The sequence below is a fragment of the Argentina silus genome (genome assembly GCF_951799395.1).
Source record: "Argentina silus genome assembly, chromosome: 1".
Taxonomy (NCBI): Eukaryota; Metazoa; Chordata; class Actinopteri; order Argentiniformes; family Argentinidae; genus Argentina; species Argentina silus.
Window position 1 is genome coordinate 38,369,885 of NC_139655.1, and position 23,688 is coordinate 38,393,572.

General features: G+C 44.5%; 1 protein-coding gene across 5 annotated transcripts; it reads right to left on the reverse strand.

Moving 5' to 3' along the window:
• Positions 1 to 1,284: 1,284 nt before the first annotated feature.
• Positions 1,285 to 22,370, reverse strand: wdr33 (WD repeat domain 33). Of its 5 annotated transcripts, XM_083676521.1 has the most exons (23): positions 22,206 to 22,370; positions 19,005 to 19,223; positions 18,397 to 18,465; positions 17,642 to 17,746; positions 17,214 to 17,309; positions 16,519 to 16,670; positions 13,352 to 13,449; positions 10,580 to 10,706; positions 9,951 to 10,105; positions 9,513 to 9,591; positions 8,734 to 8,844; positions 8,281 to 8,375; positions 7,969 to 8,055; positions 7,624 to 7,763; positions 7,131 to 7,286; positions 6,139 to 6,918; positions 5,313 to 5,373; positions 4,790 to 5,168; positions 4,395 to 4,487; positions 3,853 to 3,992; positions 2,540 to 2,638; positions 2,040 to 2,246; positions 1,285 to 1,570 (listed from the first exon to the last, which is right to left on the reverse strand). In XM_083676521.1, the coding sequence occupies exons 2-23, from the start codon at positions 19,206 to 19,208 to the stop codon at positions 1,425 to 1,427; spliced, it is 3,579 nt and encodes a 1,192-aa protein (XP_083532647.1). In that variant the 5' UTR covers positions 19,209 to 19,223; positions 22,206 to 22,370; the 3' UTR covers positions 1,285 to 1,424. The 5 variants fall into 5 exon arrangements, with proteins under 5 accessions (XP_083532647.1, XP_083532645.1, XP_083532644.1 ...); XM_083676519.1 differs by lacking the exon at positions 4,395 to 4,487 and having other exon boundaries at positions 7,624 to 7,757; XM_083676518.1 differs by lacking the exon at positions 4,395 to 4,487 and having other exon boundaries at positions 4,790 to 5,165.
• Between the last annotated feature and the right edge of the window lie 1,318 nt (positions 22,371 to 23,688).

The window sequence follows — 23,688 nt, forward strand, 5'->3', positions numbered from 1 at the left end:
TTGTGTGGCTATGCACAGATCATGGTTCAGAATAACATACTACACACAACAAGGAGATAAAGTAAACAGTGACGTTAATAATCAAATTAAAGCAGAATTTGGGCCCAATTATGGGCCCATCCAGAAACCCATCAATGGGTGGTATGAAGTTGTAACAACATTGACATTTACCAGAACACAATATGCTAAATAAACAGTAGACACGCGGATGAATTGTTGGTAAAGTTTGCACAAATTATTTTATAGTCTCATACAAAATATTGACAAAATCAATGACAATTTCATGACAAACTGTACATTTAGAAACAGAGGAAGGCTGCCACGATATTCAGAGGAGCCCGGCGATGAGACAGAATGATTCTTCTCTCCATTATTTTACATTAAAATGAACTTAAATAAATGGAGTAGAGGACTTCGGGAATGACACATTCAAGCCCTGTTCTGTATTTTTTCCGATCAGTGACGTACGTGACACCAGCATGTGCATTTAATCTGAGCACAGGGGTAATCCATCTTGAAACGGGTATATTCAGTGTGCCACCAAAGTCAGAACATATTCAGATAGAAATATACTGTACAAATTGGATGTGGGCCTCTTTCATAATAAAGAATCTGGTCCATTCTATGCATTACATTTCTATCTGCATAGCTCAGTGTCGCATTCCAGCTGAATATGGTCCTCGATTCACCCGTGTGAGATTGGGACAGTGCATTTAGAAAAGAGAAACGAAGACCAGATTCCTTCTCAGGTCTTAGCCCTTGAGCCTTAACCCGGCTCAATGGCTTTATCTCTATGATGGTTCAGAGATGATTAAGATCTGTGAGCACTGTTATGACTAGGGACTGGGGGAAGACCAAAATGGTAGTTACCATACAGATCATTTCACATTATCAAACCTAGGTGTCCTTTGTTCAAACCACACAGACAAACCCATTCTGTATTTTGGGCCATGTTTGAACGGAAGTGATAGCTTCAGGTCATTCTACTGGACCAGTCAAGAAGCTTTGCCAAAAGGCGCCAAGACCCATTTGACTGAGTGTATCAAAGAGCCCAGGGTCGAGGCCTGTTCAAAAGAGTATCCCACACAAACACATTCGTACAGAGAGAGCCATACATCCGTCCCCTTGCCAGAGAGTTGTGGACGCCCAAATACATACAGTATAAACCTACGTTTCACCCTCCACAGAGAACCAGTACACCCAGTAAACAATACATAGTCCATCCCTCCAATCAGGAGAGGCGTAGTCTGAGCCCAGCGTTAACACACCGAGCGGGAGGACAGGAAGTGGTGGAAGATGTGTTTTTGTCTTTTTTTTTGGTCCCTGTCCTCTTTGCAGTCCGTTGTTGAAGCCACCTTGGGCTACAGAGGTATAGGGGTGAATAGGGGAAGAGAGAGAGAGGAGAAGGGAAAACGAGGAGGTTCCTATCGGCCGTGGCCTCCTCTGGGGGCGCCGCGGGTCGCCCCTCGCCTGCTGGCCGGCCCAGTGCCGCCCCCTCCAGGGCCCCAGCCTCCTCTGCCTCCACGAGACGAAGGGCCGTAGCCGCCTTCCTCTCTCTGGGGGGGTCGTCCTGTTGAGACACCGGGGACAGGTTTGATTCCAACTTATGAGTCAATTCAGGGAGTCCTACTACCGTTGAAGAAACATTTTAAAAGGCTGAGGTCAAGGACTACCAGTCAAACAATAACTAATCCTCACAATGATGTGTATCTAAAGTCATACACACACCAGTCTTGCACACAAACATCCATACCCATTGCCATACCCAAACACAATCGCATACTGTGATGGATTGAAACATTAGTATTTTGAGCTATGCGAGTTTCCGTAGCTGTAGTTATAACGCTAAGCCTTATGGGTAATACATTCCCTATTCAATGTGACACTGGACTCCTCAATGTAAACATCAAGTCTTTTTAGTGAACTTCTCATTCTTTACAAACGCCCTTCTCCGGCTCAGTCTCTGTTCATAAGTGGAAATATCGTTAGTCTGAAAATGTAAGACATAACAATACCCAAACATCCACATTGTCTCTTACCCGCTGTTCTGTCCTCTGCCCCTGTCCCGGGGGAGTCTCTATCGCGGGGGTCTCCGGTGCCCAGGCCGTCATGCCAGGGCCGTTTGCGCGGGGGCAGTGAGGCCATGTCCATGCCCTGCAGGGAGGAGGAGCGCTCACGGCTGGCAGGAGAGGGGCTGTCATGCAGGGGGTGCTCTGGGCGCTGGCCCTCACGGTAGGCCTCGTGACCTGAGACAACACACAACACAACCTCAACCTCACAACCTTTGGGCCCGGCGGGGTACTGGCACTAAGTGATGTCACAAAAGAGATAACCTTTAACCTTACATGGCACCAACAAACAGCTGAAATGGGGGGGGGGGGGATGTTGGTAAACTGACGGCTCATTCCCATCTGACTCAAGTTAAGTTATCGAAGATCTTTGATTTGAGCTGTGATGTGCTAATGAAATGGGAGGATAAGCCTGCCTGGCCACACTGACCACCCAACGCTAGCCTGGGTACAGACACCCCCCCCTTTACCTTGGTCTCTCCCGCCCTCCCAGGATTCCTGACTCCTGCCTCCCTCAAAGTGTGGGGGGAACTCATCGGGGGTGGGGAGCAATCCCTTGCGTCCACCTCCTGAGATAACAACCAGGGATGAGTGAAGGATGAGACAGACCGATGGATGGAAAGATAAAAAAAGATACAGACAGAGATAGACATAGAGAAGTAGACAGAAAGCAATAGATGGACAGAATGAGAGATAGATAAAAGACAGGCAGAGATACAGTGCCCTGTGTAAGTCATGGGACAGTGAAGCATTTTTTCTTCTTTTGGCTCTACACTCCAAATGTTTGGATTTGAAATCAAATTACGTTACTATGAGGTTAAAGTAGAGATTCTCAGCTTTTATTTGATGGTATTTGTGTACATATTGTTTTCACTATTCAGAAATGACTGAGACACTTATTAGACATAGTCCCCCCATTTTAGGCCACCAAAAGTGATGGAACAGATTTTTGAAATTTCCAAATTAAGCACTCATGTTTAGTATTTGGTCGACAATACTTTCCATGCAATAACTGCATGAAGTCTGCAAACCATTGACCCCACCAGACGCTGGGTATGTTCTCTGGTGATGCTCTGCCAGGCCTGTACTGCAGCAACCTTCAGTTGTTGTTTGTTTTGAAGACATTTTGCCTAAAACCTTATAATCAGGAAATTAAATGTATGTTCAATTGGATTTAAATCTGGAGATTCACTTGGCCTATCAAGAACCTTCCACTTTTTGGCACTGAAAAACTCCCTAGTTGCTATGGCAGTATGTTTTCGGTTACTGTTCTGCTGTATAATGAAGCACTGTCTAATGAGTTTGGAGGCGTTTGCTTGTAGTTGGGCTGACAAGATGTTTCTGTATACTTCAGGATACATTTTCAGCAGTTACATCATCAATAAAGACAAGTGAGCCAGTTCCAGTGGCAGCCATACATGCCCAAGCCATAAGACCCCCTCCACCATATTTCACAGATGAGGTGGTATGCTGTGGATATTGGGCAGTTCTTTCAGAAGCACCAGTCAAGCCAATTGTCCCATCACTTTTGGGTAGCCTGAAATAGGGGGACTATGAATAACAAATGTTGTAATTTCTGTACACAAATGCCATCAAATAAACACTGAGAATCTCTACTTTAACCTCATAGTAATTGTTTGATTTCAAATCCAAACTTTTGGAGTGTAGAGCCAAAAGTAGAAAAAAAAATGCTTCACTGTCCCATTACTTACGCAGGGCATTGTACACACACATAAAAAAAGACAGACAAAACCCACACAGACAAACACCCAGCCTGTCTCACCTCCTCTGGGGGGTCTACCCCTCCCTTCATTGTCCCACCCTCGGCCAATGTCATCTGGGGTGTCGAAGCTATCCTCCTGGCCGCCAAACTCGTCAGGGAACCCCCGACCCCCAGGACGACCGGGGCCACCGCCTCTGTACCTGTGTGGAAAAGGTATCCCGTTTGGTTTTGTTGGTCTGGTTAGAAAACTTGCCATACATGGCATCTCCTATCTTGAAATAAACTGCATACAAAACAAAACCCAAAAGGTTGTCTTTTAACGATGCAGAATGTGTGTGGGCTAGTTTATAAAAAAAACTAAAAAACAACTGGAGTTGCAGTTTAGGAGTTAGGACAGTTTAGGAGTTAGGACAGTGCAGGAGTTAGGACAGTGCAGGAGTTAGGACAGTGCAGGAGTTAGGACAGTGCGGGAGTTAGGACAGTGCGGGAGTTAGGACAGTGCGGGAGTTAGGACAGTGTGGGAGTTAGGACAGTGTGGGAGTTAGGACAGTGTGGGAGTTAGGACAGTGCTAACTGAGTGTGAGTTAGTGTGCGAGACCCACGTGTCGTCTGAGTCTTGTCCGTGCCTGGGAGGAGGACGCCTGTCTCTCTGCCTCTGGTCAAACTCCTTTCCTGGACCCCCATAAGTGTCATACCTGACACACACACGCACACGCACACGCACACGCACATGCACACCATCCAAGCATTAACGCATCCCCAGGCGGAGTTAGAGCCTCTAAAATGACTCAGTGTTACTGCAGGTGTGGTTTAAGATGAGAATGATGGTTTAGTAGGTAAGAGTAGTGATTAAAAATTGAGTGAATGAAGAACTCAGGTGAGCTGAAGTAAGTATAAAGCTGCTGGCAGAGGTAAGGGTGTGGGTCAATGCAGCTCAGGCATAGTATAGAAACAAAGGTAAGGGTAGACGTCCTAACTTATCATCGAAGAAGCTAACCTGTCGTCCCTGTGCCCTCGGAACTCCCCCCCATCGCGGGGGAACCTTTCCTCGGAGCCCCAGTTCCCTCCGTTCCCTCCTCCTCCTCCACCGCCGCCGCCGCTGCCACCACCACCACCACCTCCTCCTCCTCCTCCTCCTCCTCCTCCTCCTCCTCCTCTGTGGCCACCCTGGTAGTCCTGTCCGGGCCCCCGCCTCCAGCCCTCCTCTCCCCTGCCGTGGAAGTCCTGGCCCCCCTCAAAATCAGAAGGTCCGCGGCGCCCCTGCTGGGAGTCTCCCCAGTAAGAACCTGAACCCTGGTCGGGGCCCCCTGGCCCTCCCGACCCCTGGCGGTCTGGTGGGGGACCCATGTGATGATTGGGTGGCCCTCTAGAATCTCCTTGAAGGAACGTGGACGAGCAAACAAAGAAAACACAACTACATTCTTAACAGTTCAACAAAGAGGTCGCTGTGTACATGTGCTTGTCGAGCATCTATGGTGCTGTCTTACTCGGGTACAGTCTGAGAATCCTGGTTCTCCTACCTTTGCCATTGGGTCCTTGCGGTCCCATCCCGTGCATCATAGGTCCAGGGTTTTGGCCGACCTGGGGAGACATGTTGTGTTAAAGAGACGCTACAGGATCATTTGAGTCGTGTGCCCTGAGGTCTACAGCCGTGCATGGATTCCACTGAGCCCAAGCCACAGGAATGCAAACCAAAAGTGAAAGTGAAACTATTGGTTCTGATAAACCTGGGATTTCGTGGCCGGATGAGGTATCACAGTGATTCAGTTCATAGATTCTATTTGTACGAACTATACATTGACCATCCAGACCCAAGCTTAAGGTTTAACAATGATAGACATAGTCGAAAACATCCCGGAACTTCTCTTTACGAGTCCGAGACCATTTTGAAAACAATATACAGCCTCAATGCTTTTCTAGACATAACTTATCCGTGAGAGCCAGCCAGCGGAATTTGAAAGTAACTAATCACCTCCTTCTGTCAAATATATGTATCAGGCATGGCACCATTGTTGAAGACAAGGAAGATCGTAGTCAACATTGTTCATCACAAACAAAATTCCATGATTTGAAGTAGACAGTATTATTACAATAAACAGTACAATTTAACAGTATTATTAATGAGACTAAATATGTCCAACATGTGTTTGAATGTCTTCTTTCCTAGCAATAGATCGTACTGACTGTAGCTGTTAGCACACCGATTAGCTGACTTGTGTCGACAAGCAATCAATTTGTCAAGCTTAACAGAGCTCAATCACATTCCTCTGAAATGAGCCTATTCAAAGCCAATTCTGTTAACGTTCCCAAACTCCTATGAAATTGCCTGTCGCTCCACAAACTCACCTGATGCTGCATGTATGACGGAGGCCCCTGTATGTTACCAGGGGGTCCTTGCATGTTACCAGGGGGTCCTTGCATGTTACCAGGGGGTCCTTGCATGTTTCCGGGTGGTCCCTGCATATTGCCTGGGGGTCCTTGCATGTTACCTGGTGGGGGCCCGTGCATCCCTCCTGGGGGCGGCCCCTGCATGTTGCCCATCCCATAATTGCCTGGCATGTTGCTGTGTGTCCTGGAAGGGTTCTGCATGGGGGGGCCCATCATGCCGCCCTGCATGGGGCCCATCATGTTCCCCTGAGGGGGCATCATGCCCCCCTGAGGTGGAGGTCCCTGAGCGTCTCTGGGTCCCATCCCTCTAGGAGGTGGCCCCATCATGCCACCCGGCGGCCCCTGCATCCCGCCAGGAGGCCCCTGCATCCCTCTGGGGCCGGGAGGCATGCCGTGGGGCCCCTGGGGACCCATGTTTCTGTGGGGGACCGGGTGCCTCTGCATCCCCTGGGGCCCGTGGAGGTCCGGAGGCCCCATCATGCCCTGAGGGGGACCCTGGTGGTGCTGGGAGGCTGGCGGGGGGCCCATCTGGCCTGAGGGCATGAATGGGGCCTGCATGCCACCAGGGCCCATGGGGGGGCCCATGTTGTGAGGGGGCATGGACTGGGGGAAGCCCTGAGGAGGGGGGGGCATGGGCCCTCCCTGGCCAGGGAACGGTGGCATGGGCCCCCCCTGGCCCCCTGGGGGAGGCATGCCTCCGTCTGACTGGAGTTGATTCATCCGCTCCATCTTCAGTTGCTGAGAAAAGAGGAAACCATATCAGCTTGAGAGACAATAAGCAGGGATATTCTTATTCAGAAAATCAATTAAGTAGTATATAAAAAAAATAAAAAAACTCTCCACATGTTTACCACAGGCAACTTTAACTTTAGAAAATCTTTTAGCATTGACACTTCAGCTGTTGTTTTTCTGTCTTTGTGTGGACTTGTGTTTGCACTTTGACCTCTTACCTCCAGGAGCATGGGGTTGGTGTACTGCAGGGCGGCCATTTCCTGCTCCATCTCTGCCTGCGTCTTTTTCTTCCCCTCCACCTTCTTTTCATCCTTCCTCTCCTTGGGCATCTCTCCGCCTGGGGGCATGGCAGGCACCTTATTGTCCGCCCAGGCCTGGTGGAGGAAAGGAGAGGACCAGGCACGGGAAAAGAGGAAAAGAGTGAGAGACAAGAAAGCATTACAATTCCAAAATCCGTTTTCTACAGAAAAGAGTCTGCAAAAGTGTCTGTAGATGTGTGCCTCTAACTACAAGTGCAAAATCTTGCTTTTTGCACATCTAGCGGTGAAAACATGCCTCACCAGCCACCATACACTCTGTGCTCTTCAGTTGAGTATTTTTTTCTCAGCAATGAACAATATTATCGCATATCGGCATATTTTCTAAAGAAAATGTTATCTTGCATCATTCTTAACGTAACTAACTGAAATATGAATTATGATTGTTAGGTACCTGTTGGAATTGGGCAGGGATGGGTTTGGCATATGGGACTTTCTTCTGTGGAACCTTCTTTAGGTCTTTCTGCATGACTTCATCCATCCCCCAGTCCAGGCCTGGGATGGACATCTCTACCTCTGGTGCTGTCTCTTTACCTTAAAGCATCAAATCACATTAATCTCTTCACCTCTTCAAGCAGCAGCAAACACATTTCTCTGACACGTCATCTACATGACTTAGAATATTGCCCAGAATATTTATCATTCACACCCCTTTAGAAATACTACTCCACCACGACTTGAATATGATGTAGTAGGAGTGTGTGTGTGTGTGTGTGTGTGTGTGTGTGTGTCTCCTCACCGCTCTGTTCCTGCTCCATAGCAGCTTTGAGCTGCTCCGGGATCCCCATGCCAGGAATGGCAGCCATGCTGTTTGGCTCCATGTCATCTGGAAACAATATCCCACAAGTCAACACTGACACAACACAACAAAACTCTGGACAAACCTGCCTGGATACAGGAAAAACAAAACTGCATGCCCAACACTCAACAGAAAACACCAGACACACAGAAACACCATACATACTGACTGACATACCGATTCACACGCATGCACACACAGGCGTACGCACACCGACTATATAACACATGTATACAATGTACCAGGACATACCGTACTCCACACCATCCTCTGACATCCCTGGTAACAAGTTCAGGTTGTATCTGTCCCTCATCTTGTCCCCTGGCCGATTTCTCGTCCAAAATTTACTGAGAGAGAGAGAGAGAGAGGGAGGGAGAGAGAGAGAGAGAGAGGGAGGGAGAGAAAGAGGGAGGGAGAGAGAGGGAGGGAGAGAGAGAAACAAATCATGCAGGGGATACTTAATACTGTACATCTTAATATAATAATAATAATAATATAATATATATAATAATAATAACATATAATAATATAATGATAATAATTACATCTTAACAGAGACTTCCATTCATAAACAAACTGTCCATCCCTCTTCATCAGAGATTGTACGGGGGATGTGAGAGAGTACAGAGAGAGATTCTGGTGTTGCCAGTAGCAACCATGCATCAACGGAGACAGAGGGGAGAGACGTTTGTTCCATGGCCCTACCTGGTGTGGTCGTTGGATCCGGAGCACAGGATGTGTCCCAAGGGATGCCAAGCCAGACTCCAGATCATGCCCTCGTGGGCCATCTCCATCCCACCCACCTCCTTCTCCACCCTGAGAGCACAAATGTTGCCCATCATGTTACCACCATGTGGAAGGAAACTTGAACGGTAGGAAACTTCAATGGTAATGCTAATCAAACGGGTCTGCCTAGTCATCATATGGCGACGGTAAATAAGGGGCCTCAGAGACACCTCTGAAACGACTATCTGCCACTTGAATGGTGGACAAGAAGGCTATTGTTAACCTCCCCCACTTTCAGGTCACCACACCTTTGGGGTGTGTTGTATAAAATGTGTCTCTCTCAAACATGTAGTTGTAGTTGAGCTGCCTTCCATTACCCGGTATACTTGGTGTACCGTACAATACTATTTTATTTGTACTCTGCACAATGACAATAAAGTTGAATCTAATCTAATCTAATCTAATCTATTTTGCTTGGACAATAAACTTGTTACTTGACTAAACACTTTTGGAACTGCAAGGGTGAAATTCCTACACATGGAATGACACAAACCGTAACTAGAACAGTCACACCACCTGCGGAAGTGTGATTGGATGGCGAGTCATTAGGGTTTGTTTAATGAGTTTCACCGTCTTCCCTACAACAAACTATGTTCATGATAATCATAGTAACGATGCGATACAGTCACTGTTTGGGCAGTGATCAACATGTTAACAAACTCTGATCCCTGATTGGGGGGATTAGCTGTCAGTCTTACCCTGTGTTCCAAAAGAGGAGGGATCCGTCGGAGCCTCCGCTGGCAAACAGGCCTTCGTGGACAGGGTGCCACGCTACGGCTGAAGACAGGGGGCAGAACGGTGTGAATTAACACAGGTATCAAAGACAAAACTGGCCATGAGATCCTACCCTCAAATTCGTATATATAAAAGATCACCAAGAACACATTCACACCCAACAAAACAGGAACAAATCCCGACTGAGTTGAGAAGGACCAACTGAGTATCCACACACGCACGCACGCACGCACGCACACGACAATACGACAATATGACAATGCTTCACTATCCTCTGCACAACCTAGCCTAGTGTCTTAAGAGTTTACTCGCTGCTTGTTACACCACTTTGAAAACACATGGTCATTAACACATCCTGTGGTATTCAACAGAAAGTGCTCGACATAGTCCTCGTCACACACCTGTGGCCTCCTTCTTGTGTCCCCTGAACACCTGCAGCTCCTCTTTCAGGTTGCGGATATCAAAGAGCTTACACAGGTGGTCACGTGACGCCGTCAGGAGCCAGTTGCCGTTCATGTTCCACTTCACCTCCATCACCGTGTTCTTATGGGCATGACTGGGATGGAGGGAAGGAGAAGGAGAAAGAGAGAGAGAGAGAGAGAGAGAGAAAGTGAGGAACTGGGGTCCTTTGGATCCTTGCTTTAGCGTATAAACAGAGAAACAACGTCCCGCTGATGTCGGTTGAAGGGGTGTATTTTGGGTGGAGGTGGCGTGAACTTGCTCGTTACTCTAAACCCAGTTCACGTCCAACCTTGCTGCCAAGAGAGGGAAGTTGTTGTGACGTCCCTTTACTCTTCCCTCGTCCTCATTTCAGAAAGAAGAATGTGGTGATGCACATTTTGTTTGGTAGCTACATATTCAAATCAAATGAAGGGATGAAAAAATGGGATATGGGCTACAATGGACAGGCACAAATCTAGCCATATTGCACCGAAATATCTGTCTCTCAGTCATAGGGTACTGGGGTCGGACTCAGGATTCGGGGGAGAGGCAGGAGAACTTGTCTTTCGATGCCCTCCGCAAAACTTACAGTGTGGCCAAACTCTGGCCGGTCTTTGGATCCCAGAATTTGATTGGTTGCTGGCTGTCCTTGCTTCCGGAGACCACCAGGCCTTTGGTGGGGTGCCAGTCCACACACTTCACGTCAGCTCCGTGACCTACGGAGGAAGAACACATGGAACATAGCATGTGTGTGTGTGGTGTTTACGCATGTATCTAAAAAGCTTTGCAAACATAAAACTTGTGTACATGTTGTGACAAACACTTATTATATGCCATACAACAGTATTATATGCCAACATGTGTATGTGAACATCTGTGACAACTGTCAATCTTCAACAATTTGGTCTGTTTGGTCCAATTACATTTGGTCTGTATTCAAACAACAGACACAACAACAGAGGGTGACCAAAGGAAATGTAGAAAGGAACCGACAGGTTTAACTGTGTCAATGTGTGATAAGACAGTGAATGAATTCATCCCAAATCAATCAGTCAAATCTATCAGATACTATCAATCTGCTACTCAATTCATACAAATCATATGATAATAGTTCAGGATCAAAACAAATAACTAAAATCATAAGCATGTGAAAAGCAACCAACCTTAAGGGACAAGAGCCCATTGAGCAGTAGGGTGTGTTTGTCTGGGTTGTGTACGTGCACATGTGACTTTGGTCAATTGTGTGTTTCAACTGATGTGAGTCAGTGTGAGTCTCCACAGACTGTCTTTACATATCTTTTTTTTTTTTTTAAATTGGGACAGATGACTCATTCTAAAAGTAAAGCCCTTCATAAGATCTGTATGAGAATGACATTACACCTAACATAACCAAAACATGGATCATGTCCTTAACCTGCCGTAGCTGTAGTGAGATGTAGTGTTACTGGTTACATATCATCATCATCTGGGATACGTGGACATTTGAGTCAACAGTGAGTAAGAGCAGCACAGCATGATACTGTATACAGTAACCCCTCCAATATAATCATCTACAGAATGAACGCTACATAAGAGGTCATTAAAGACAGCACGTCTGGGTTCCATTTCACATGTGCTGGTGGTAATGTTCTTGCATGTTACAAGGAGCCTCTGTGTGTGTGTGTGTGTGTGTGTGTGTGGGTGTGTGTGTGTGTGTGTGTAAGTGATGACATATTCTTTTGGCTGACAAGCTTTAAACAACTATTAATGACCACAGTAAACCCACAGGTCCTATCCAATACACAAGGGTGTCTGAGCCCAGAAAATGAAACATACAACTGGTTTCAAGTAAATGGTAAAATTCGGCATTTATTCTTAAATGAGCATGGTGAAGTTTATTCCGTTTATTGGAAGGCTCAAAATAAACCAAAAGCAAGAAAGAGGGTCTTGGCCAAATACCAAACGAGAAAACAATAACCAGGGACATGCATTCTAAACACTAGTAAAGCTGCACATTTTATATTCACATGATTGTTGCTGCGTACACTAGTGCATACAAATGGTCTGACTGCAATTGTGAACATACTAACAACGGAAGAAAGGTTGACTTTGTTCATACCTCAGTGGGATGGATTTCATTCTCAAAGCCTCAAAAAGTACAAAAGACGCAGATATGCACTAACATTTAAAAAAAAAAAAAAACGAACCCAGTCCCTATCAAATGTTTATTAATTAAAATGTGTACAAATACAACCATGCAATCCTGATGGAAGACTTTCAACTTGGGCTTTTATAATGCCAAGACTTGGTCCTATACTATATGTCATGTGACCCTCTCTGTTGATTACACTGGACAAAGTGTCCGGCCTTGATAGAAAACAAACACACACACACACACACACACACACACACACACACGCCGTAGCGTACACAACACGTCCACACACACGCATACAGCACGCGCACGCACACCCCCATTCTCACTCTAACACTCTCTAACACTGGACAAAGTGTCAAGATCCGTCCTTGAGACAAAACATACAAAACACACTCCATAGCATATGCAACATGTGCACACAGATGCACGCACGCACATACATACATACACACACACATACATACACACACACAGGGCGCGCACCCACACACCAATTCTCACTCTCATACTCAACACACTTCAAGCCACTCCTTAATAGAAGTGCATCGCCACCTGATCAAATCCGTAAATCTCAAGTGAATACAAGACGGCTATTAAAATCAGTCCCTGTAAATATCTCTACTGTCGCTACCAATAACCCATTTGAAATCAGAAGTATGCTTGTATAGACTTGAGGCCTGTTCACAGCAATCATCTTTATTATCTTTATCACGAATATCTTCAGTTCATGGCCAGTTATCACACTCAGCAGCAGTCCAGAGGAGCTGACTACCAACCGTTAAACAGATTGAACAGAGATGTTCCTGATGATACCAAAAGTGACAGTGTTTTAATCATTATCAGTTATGTTGTGAACCAATCCGTCCCTACTGTACAACAGAAGAAAATATGACCGTAACAATACGCAATGCCATTTAGTGAAGTGTACAGCTTACCACCATCAAATAATCACTAGCAGTCTGACTCAAGTGCACAAGTCCAAACATTTAATAGCTACACAGTAACTGCAACTTCCACAATCTAACATGTTACTGCATTTTCAAATACCTCCAAAACAAGGACAACCAATGAGCATCATTGACAAGATTCAGATGTGTGAGCATCGGAAAGGTTGAAGTGTTTAGGTCCAATCACCATTCTGTCAGTGTCACTACAGTGTCTGGTGAGTGTATGCGGTGGTGTGTAAAGTGAGGTGCACTGGATGTGTTTTCAACAGAAACATACCTCGGAGAATTCTCTCCTCGTGACAGCGTAGAAAGTCCCAGATGCGTACAGTTCCATCGTCAGAGCAAGTGGCAAATTTATTATCCGTAGGTGAGAAACTGAAGACACAGGCAGGAAGAGAATCAACAATGCAGGAAGACACAGCTGGGCTGCATGGGGTTCACAACACAACTCCAACAACAACTTAGGAGGGCTTTTTCCCTAGGCACAACTCCAGTGGATAGGCTGCAGCCTCTACCGCTGGCTGTGGTGCAGTTTCATCAAACGCAGAGCTGTTAAGCCCTTCCAATTAAGACAGATCATTCCAGCAGCTCAATCTACAAGTAAACCTGTATAACCATAGGGTTAGGGTTAGATACACACTCATGAACCTCACTTAAATTGGTCTACTAGTCTGTAGACCCAAAGCTATCTTAACCCGTGGACATAACATGCATTTACATCTGTCATTTAGTCAAAACAAATAAGGTTTGCAAACCAACCAATTATCTAAAACCATTTAACCTCACCCCTATCCTGTTGTACTACAAGCCATTTATTCAAGCCACTTCAACAACCTAGCCAGTGGCACTTCTGCCATGTTTTCACCTATCCATTGCTTTCAAAGGTGTTGCAGAGGTAGGACCTACAGGAAAGGGGTAGGGACCAACATTGGGCTGTCTTGGGTGTATTTACAAAAAGAGCCATAATATTTGCCTGGTATACAACGTTGGTGCATTGGGAATGGAAACTTCCCTTGTGATTTTACGTTGACCTTGTTTGAAAACGTCAGGATTCAAAAAGTAATGTAGGAACAAGGTCACAAAGCAAAAGAGAGAAGAGGAGAACATTCACATGAATCAAACAACCCTCATTCTATCTGATGGCACTACAGCAACATAAAGCATGAATGACAAATCTTGTTCCATAAACTCACCAATAATAGCAATGTAATAACACATTGGGCATAAAAGCTCGTTTAGCAAACATGTACGTGAACTTAACTCAAATGATCTTAACATTTGAAACAACCTCATTATTGCCCCAGTTTGAATTTGTGGATAAGGGTGAAATTCAAACTGTCCATATTTGGCTGGCAATTAAAAACATCTAGATCACTACCAAAAGCAATGCAGCAATGATAAAGCAGATTAATTAACAAAATGCACTGCATGGGTTTTATTGATCCTTGTCTATTGGCCGGTTGCCGACATGAAAAGACACATCAACAGATGTGCTGAACTATTATACATAACAGGTGTGAACCAAGGGAAAATTGTCACCTAGCTTTTTTGTAAAAAAAAAAAAAAAAAGAAAAAAAAAAGGACTTTTCGGAAAAAAATGTGGAATCTTTAGATCCCTCCTGAGCGGATGACATTAACATCATCAATAAGTTGAACAGGCCTATTGGTCAAATAATATGGCTCTATCTGCATTCAGTAACAGTGTCAAGGTGGTAATGTGAGAGTGGCTTCGACTAGTTCAGTGCTGGCAAAACTTGAGTAAACACAGATGGTGCGATCATTTAGAACATTCCCTTGCCATTAGACAACAACTGCCCCCAAGCTTAACCGCGCTTCACTTTTAACATCATATTCATTATCTCCAGCACCAAAACAGCATCCATGCGAAAAATGTGAGTTTCTGTTTCGGCAGTCAAAAACATAGGAAATAACACCCTATGATGTCATCCAGTGTTGTTCATTTGTATTTGTTTATGACCCAGCCACTATTCAATACCTCAAATAACTGCCCGAGTGGAAACTTGTAGTTACTGAAAATCACACCACCAGATGACATCATAGGGTGCTGTTCCCTCTGCTGTACCTTTTCATCTGTTTGACAACAGAACGTAGGAAATCACTGTTTTCATGTAGACGCTGGTATGGTGCAGGAGATATGGATAGGAGGTTAAAACAGGGTAGTGGCCCTTGAACTCCCTACACCCAGGACGATGCCTGCTTTCAGCTGTTCAAAATACGAGAGCCTGTTAACTCTCCACTTTGAGTTGCGTTTATGATCAATGCGTTTAGGCTGCTGCGTGTCCTTTTCCTCCTTTCCCCCAGGGCTACGGCCACAGCCCCAAGGTGATTTACTGGAAGTTAGTCCTGGAAGTCCAATGTGCGTTAAACATTACAACAAGACAGCATTCTCTTAAACATTAACAGTAAAAACAAAACTTGAAAACTTCTGTATTTGAAAATGAAGCATTCAAGATGATCAGTTGTTCAGAGGTCTGGAAGTACAGTATAAGATGCTACTAACAATCTTTATTTATTACTGTCCTTCATTTTCATGAGGGCAGCTACCACCCAAAGGTAGAGATTAACACCAAAGCAACCTTTTATTCAATAAATTCCATAAACTCCCATATCACTAAAGGGTTGTTGGGTGATGTGTGAAGGTGGGTGGTCAAATTGACCCAGTGGGTTACATGGGACTTGAAAGTGAAGGGTAAAAGCCACTGCTCTCACCCCAGAGGCCATTTAAAAGTGCTTTCGGCAAAGAAATCTTTATTCAAAAAAACTATGGGTAACTTGTGGATGTCGATTCGTCACAGAGACAAATAATGGGTGTGGGGGGGAGGCAATTTAAGGGGGTCATGGATTAAAATAGTGGGTACTCATGCGTTTTCCTACACCTCAAAACCTTCAAAGCAACAGTGAAACGTTGTGCTGAAGTGTGCAGAATAACCCTGAGTTTATTTGAGACTCCTCCTCCCCTGGGCTGTGTGAAGGACAACACTGTCCACTTGAATACTCTCTATTCAACTCCCTCATGTTCAACCTCTCCACTTTATTCAGTATGACTGTGTCACTCTGGGCCTATCTGTGGAAACCAGTATACTTTTTTTTTTAACTTGCATCAATACCTTTTGGTGATGAATATTTAACAACACTTTATTTAACAGGACCGTGAAAATCAACCTTTTCTGTACATAGTAATTATGTATAGAAAAAATCAAGATACACAACTCATAAGCCACAGGAAATGATGGCAATAAGAAGAATATCAACAACAGATCAATGCAGTGTTGTGACAGCACACACATACATCTGTCAATCATCCAAGACGAGAACACAGAGCAACACAGGGAACAGCACCCCCCTCTGACTAGACCCTGGAGCCACAGGGGCAGCAGTAACAAACTTGGGTTAACTACAGAAAATGGTAGATTGGGTATAGACCTGGCCTCTCTAATCGCCTCCTTGTGAGCCTGGAACATCTTGACGTTGTTCATGTTGGACTGCCAGTACTTCACATAGCCGCCGTGGTCCGCTGTCAGCATCCACATGTCGTTGTGAGACCAGGTCATGGCCCTTACAGGGCTGTCATGTGCCTAAAGAGAGGACAGATAAGAGTATCAGCACCGGAGAAGGGATCGGAGAGTGGATCTTGCTCAGAAGACACTTCATCTGCCGTTCTAAAACAAAATGTAACTAGGTATAGAGGGTTTTTTTTAGTTTTTATTTTATCTAGAACCCAAACCTGACAAGTGCAGTAGTGGTGGCAGGGTTTAGGCTAGGCCATTCTGGTCAGGTTGGGTTTGGATATTGGCAATGCATTAGAGTTAACGGTAACATTTGAGGAGGCAGGAATCGCACACCGGTTCATTCTATCTCCCTCTTTTACGCCATCTCACTTGAGCTTTAGAACCACATTTGTGATAGAACTCTAGGTAGCGGTTCATTCGGTTGAATAAAGTCAGGGTACTCCTCAAACAATGTACGAGGGCCGCTGCACCATTATGTTCAATTAAAGCAAATTAAACTTATGTTTAGTCATGACAGAGTAACTATCTTTGATCGCCAACGACATTGTGGAGAAAAGCCGAAACGGGCCGTTCATAAACTGCAAGTGTTTGGGTAGATTTAATATTTACCTGTAAAATTGTCTCAAAGTTGAAGGTGAGTCCATTCCACAAAGTGAACTCCCCACTGGAGGCACCAGTGACAAGTCGCCTCCCCTCAGGAGTCCACTGTGAGGGGAGAGAGGGATGGTGGGAAAAAGGTGGAGGAAGCAGAAGAAATGGACAGAAAGGGGTAAGTAAAAATATATGAGGAAAAAAAATAAAGGGGCAATGATCGGGGGAGAAAAATGGATAGCATGGAAAGGAAGAAAGACAGAACCAATAAACAACACTCGACAGTGCTGATCGATATTGTGGATATTTCTGCATTATCCGTACAGTATATTACACACCGTCACATGAATAACTTTCAAAATGGACATCTTAAGCTGGGATTCCCTTGGTTTGTAAGGCAAGTGACCGTGAACACGTGTAGAGAGGGATAGTGAGGAGAAACGTACCCTTATGACAAAGACGGGGCACTTGACTTTGTTGGTAGAGGTTCGGACAAACTTGGTGGTGACAGCGTTCATGGAGTTACTCAGCATGCCCACTGGAGGAACAAGCTACAGGATCAGAAAGAGAGACGAGGGGGAAATGGAGAGAGAGGGAGAGAGAGAGAGAGAGAGAGGGAGAGAAAAAATATGCTCTTAATGCTGAATAGGTGAAAATCCGCATCTCAAGAATGACCTGAAATGATCTCCATTGGTAAATAGAGCAACATGTATTTATTTTATGTGCAGTTACTTGCCAAATGAGAATTTCACATGTTCAATGCACTGCATACTGATATCAGGGTTAGGGTTTTCGTTAGCAACTGTGCTAATTGACCCCAGTCCAAAGAGATAACCAAATTCAGCCACTTCAGTAGGCACTCCAGTAAACAGCCAACGCCAATAAAAGTTTATTCATTCATAAAAATCCATATATGTATGTGTTTTGCTCTGGAAAAAACAAATTACACTGATTTCTTATCATTTCGGAATGTGAGGTTGACGCACATCTTTGGTGCTGCATTGGAGGAATATGTACCGATACAGATATTTCTGTAGAAGGCCAATTTCGGCCGATTGTATCTCCGCATCGATATATCTGTCGGGCTCTCATTGACTCTAGATCGAAGGTTGAGATCACAGTTCATCACTAATTTCGTCAAGCACTTGACTCATTTTTAAGAGTGAATAGTGTAAAAAGAACGTCATCTGCTTATACTCACATCATTATAACATGCTGCATCTGGTTGGATGGCACGGAAGTCTCTGTGGTCTCGCTGCCACAATCGATTCTACAATTTCAGGGAAAGAGAGTAATTATGAATGAAACATGACCACAAGATGGTGGCGGTGTGTGCATTCAATGTAGAAATATCCACAGGGAAGGCAGACGCAGGATGGCAGTCATATGCTTGATATCTGCATTTGAATGTCTGAGCCAGCACAAAATAGCCAATGTTTCCACAAATGTCTTTTTCAAGGGTGTGTGCATTCACAAATATTAAGTAATACGTAAATGTGTGAGAGCAAGCGCGGTTACAGCAGTTAAGTGTTAGCCATTAAGGGTCACGTCTGAGCATTGGTGGCGTTAAGAGGAAATATAGCAAAGAATGAAAAGTTTCACTTTCATTATAATCGCCATCGAATAACAGATGTAATACTTTGCAAGCAAGCAGTGTGTCGTAAGGCGCTCTTTTGAACCACTGTCAGATATGTTCATACACCGCTTCCTTGCGAAGTCTGTCATCAAAATAAAAATGTAAAACATAGGTGAAAGTAAAAAAAAAAAAACCCTAAACAATTGTTCGACGGCCTTCTGTGGCGTCCGTACCTCCAGGTATCTGATGACAGAGGGGTTGTAGTCGATGGTCTTGCGGTTGACGGCCTTCCTCATGCGCTTGCCGTCGAAGGTGAGCTGCTGCATGGCCTGCTGCTGGGCGAAGTCGGGCCGCTTGTAGAAGAGCTGCCTCGGGGCCTGGTGCTGGAACCGTGGCATGTGGAAGAACCGCGGCGGGGAGCTGATGTCTGTCGCCATGGTGACCGGCTAAACCTGCGGGTGAGAAAGGGGAGGAGCGGGGTCAGTGGTGGCATTTGATTTCGTGACCTGATGTTGTCACTGTGCCCGATCTTATCGCCTGTATATTCAGGGGCGGTTTTCCTGCTTTCCCAGTCTAGGATGATGCTTAAATGTGTGTTCAAGGAACCAGCCCTCAAAATAAAGAAGGGCTGAAGAGTAGAAACTAGAGGGAGCATGATTCAAACCCTGACTACCCGGGGCAGAGGCACTGGTGTTGAGAGGCTGCGGAACTGATACTTGTGTCACACCCTGGCACGTGCAGAATCTTTTTAAGACATAGGCCTACTAAATCATCATGTCTACCGGTTGACATATTCTTGGTGCTTTTGAAAGGCCCAAAAATACTAACTGATATAACTCAGTCGAACATATTTGCCACAAACCATCCAGAAGATAAACTGTGTTAAAACCAAAGCTAAAACAATCCCTTTATGAGTCTGGTCACACAACTAAATGTGCCATCATGCAACATCTCAACAGAATGCACCCATTAGGCCCATTAGATGGAGATTCTAACTCAAAACACTACTAAGATACAGTTATAATGCATGATAATGTATTCATAATGCATTCTAAGACATGCTATATGATTACCGCATTATAAATGTCATATTATCTCACATTGATCCTGAGCTAGGCTATTATATATATTACGATGCAGGCCTAGTAGAAGAATACTATACAGTGTCATATGTACCTATAATTGGTTCAAATGCATTAGGCCCCAGTACTCATATGATTTAAGTGAAGTGTTCACTGTTTTGTTACTGTATGTTCCATTTGTGATGTTGTACATGTTGCCTGCTTTCCTTTTTGTTGCTGTAAATAGTGCCATGTGGACTAAAGCATAAACACACAAGTTACTGAACCGATGTGACTCTCCCCTGTTCAGACATGCAGTAAGCCAGTCAGGAAAACAAAACAAACAAGAAAGCAAGTCTCGCTATTGCAACATGAAACCTGTCAGATGACACATGCAATGGTCTTCTCCTTAGTCTGGAAAACTGTGCAGCTTGTAGGCATATGTGTATTGGACAGAGCACTACACCCATTTTCCCCAGACACAGCTCTAACTGCAATCCAAAAGGCTGTTCTAGATTAGACATTCAGCAGCAACACACACATGCAGACATGGTCGTCCATGCACACATACTGCAACAGACACTTAAACAAGCACACAGATCCCATTGTTACAAGATAGTAAAACAATATTGACTGTAAGCTCCAAAACTGTTTCAACAAAATGACAAAAAAAAAAACACAAAGTTGACTTGGCCTATTTCATCTTAACTGCTTCATTCATTACAATTCCCTTAGGGTGTGAAATTTACTTTTAAGATATCACTTAAATCATGTGAGCCCCATTCTGAATCATTTGATAATGCACCCTTCCTCGCTAAATTTTCACAGATCTGACAAGACTGGATTAGTCAGAGCAAGCCTTTCACTGGCTTGTCAGATTCTTCAAGGGAATGAGGATGCATTTCAAGAGTCCGGACCAAGCATTTCACTAAGGGCCCAGTTTTTCAGAACATTTAGGACTAATTCAAATTAAAGTGCTCCTATCATAAAACTCAGACAGTTACTCAAGAAGAATCTTGTTCACCCTCACATTTTAAATAATAACGTATAGGTGACAGCCTTTTAAAACCAGATCATGTAGTAGCATAGGACAGGGTATCATTGAGTCACACGGGTCGGTTCAAAGTTGCTCAATAAAAAGCAAGGGTGGATACAAGTACATCATCGAAAAGAGTAAACAGAATCCAACAACACAGCTCAGGCTGGCAGGATCACTTTCGTCTGAATGATTGCCCTTGGGTACTAGAACATGTGCATTGGCTGCAATCCAGTTAGCCCCATATTCACATGCTCATACTGACTAACTAGAAGTGATGGCGCTGGAATGGCGGTATCAGTCGCTTGCTAATAAACTTCATAAAATCGACTTTGATTTCGAGTGAAACGATAACTACTAAGATCGCCAACTACTGGTCGTCAAAAGAGCGCACACTGAACCAGCTGTTTCAAAGCATTTGTTGATTCTACTTAAAAATGTCAAGCGCCATCACTTCTAAAGCGTGGAATATACCTCCAAAGCTGTTGAAAGTGATCTGGAAATAGGTTATATAAAAAAAAAAGATTAAAAAAAAAGGACTTCGTCAGCATCATGTCTGGTGGGAACGATCTGTGTCCTCACTGAGCATGTGAACATACGACGGGGCAGGGTCTACACATTCAGTGATTCACAACCATTCTTCAATACAGCAATCTGTTTTTCCACCAACATTTTCCGTGATCGATTGGCCAAAACAAACTCTGAATAGGCATAACTAGCTAGTTCTAACGTCAACACTAGTAGTAGATGTTAAATAGTTAGCTAGCCGGTGGTATGTACAAGCAGCGTGGTCCATGTAGCGTGGTGGGTGGTTATTCACGTCAATGGGAATGGTGGTAGCAACGAGAGTTAGCTATTGAGTTAGCTAGCCAAATAGCTACTTAGCGGATAACAAATAACCAAAACAAAGCAGACTGCAAATGACTGTAGGGTCACACAGGGCAAACGACGACAAGGGATCCCCAACTTCTACGCGATTGCTGTATTTCAGCAGCTCGTATTCGCTGTCTGTCTCCTTAGCAATTGCAGAATAATAAGGCGGGTAGCTAGCTAGCTAATGCCTTGCTTGGTCCACAAACAAACCACTTGCTAGCTAAAGGCTAATCGGTTTCACTGATGTGTGAAACAGAACAGAAATAGCTCTATTTCTCGGGGATAGTGAGTCGCACGCTACCTGGGTTACTTCACGATAGACAATGTTTAAATCTGGAGTGGAGCGAAAATAGCGAGCATTATCCGTCCTTCAATGATGTTTTGTTCTTCTGACTCGACCACAGAATTAATGGCGCCCGGTGGAAGTAGTCTTTAAAACAACAACGCTATGCTTAGAAACTCACCAACAATATATCCAATGCAGTGTTATCTATCTATAATTAACCAGATTCTTCTTAAAGATAATCTTTTTGGAGAATCATAAGCGTCTCAGTGTTTATTGAAAATGTATCGGTTAGACACTACTCGTGTTTTAGCCACCAACGGCCTCCATCTCGGCGCTTCCTCTTCGTCTCACGTCGGGTCAGTCCGCCTGGGGAGGGACACAGAGATAGGAGGAGCTAGAGGCTTCACTCGGCATCCTGTCTGGACTCTTTTTTTTGGGGGGGGGGGGGGGAGACTATGTTTGCACATTTTCCTTATTTTATTTTTTTAATAATTAAGAATGTATGTAAATTAAGAATGTATCAATAATGAACATATTAGCCCGGGAGTGTACAGATATGCAGTTCGCGAAAGATTCTTTCCAGTGAACTGGTTGCGCTAATAGTACCGAGTCACGATACTAAAAGAGCCATTATTAATTATTATTATTTTGTATATTGGGTGTATAGAGTGTACAGAAAATAGATCTATAAATGAGATCGGATTCAATATTGTTCAATGACCAGTCGGTTAGATTATGAGATTACAATTAGATTAGATACAACGCTATCTATTTATGTATAGTATTGTATTTTTATATATAAAAATATAGCATATAATTTCTTTTTTTTTTGGGTGGGGGGTCGGGGGTCAAAGCAATTTAGGAGCACTGAATCATAATTGCAAAAGTTGAGTAACACAACATTCTATCTAGAACGTAGTATTCAACCTCTACATCAGCTGCGAAAGCTTCTTTCTACCATTCCAAAATTCAACCCTCTGCCTCTGACTCAACGAAACTTTTCTCCATATTTTCCTCACTCCTCAACCCACCTCCCCCCCTCCTCCCTGTCTGCAGATGTCTTTGTCACCTACTTTGAAAAGAAGCTTGATGACATGAGCAGCTCCTTCTCTCTCACCTCTCGTCAACATTGCTACAACTCCTCCCAAACCCACTGCGCTACACTCTGTCTTTGGTTTATCAACTTTTTCCCCCCTCTCCCCTGATGATATACTAAAACTGGTCACATCCAAGTGGGCAGCCACCTGCCCTCTCGATCCTATCCCCTCCCCCTTTCTCCAATCCATTTCCAAAGACTTCCTTCCGTTCCTTACCACCATAATCAATTCCTCTCTATCCACAGGATCTGTCCCAGCTGCTTTTAAGACAGCCAGAGTCACGCCTCTCCTCAAGAAACCAACTCTTGACCCGTCTGCTGTCCATAACTACAGACCGGTATCCCTTCTCTCCTTCTTATCTAAAACCCTTGAACATGCTGTCTAACCAACTGTCTCATTATGTTCTTCAGAACAACATTTCTTGACCCTCACCAGTCCGGCTTTAAGGCTGGGCACTCTACTGAGACTGCTCTCCTTGCTGTCATGGAGGCCCTCCACTCTGCTCAAGCTTCCTCCCTTTCCTCACTCTGTTCTCATTCTTCTGGACCTGTCTACTGCATTCGA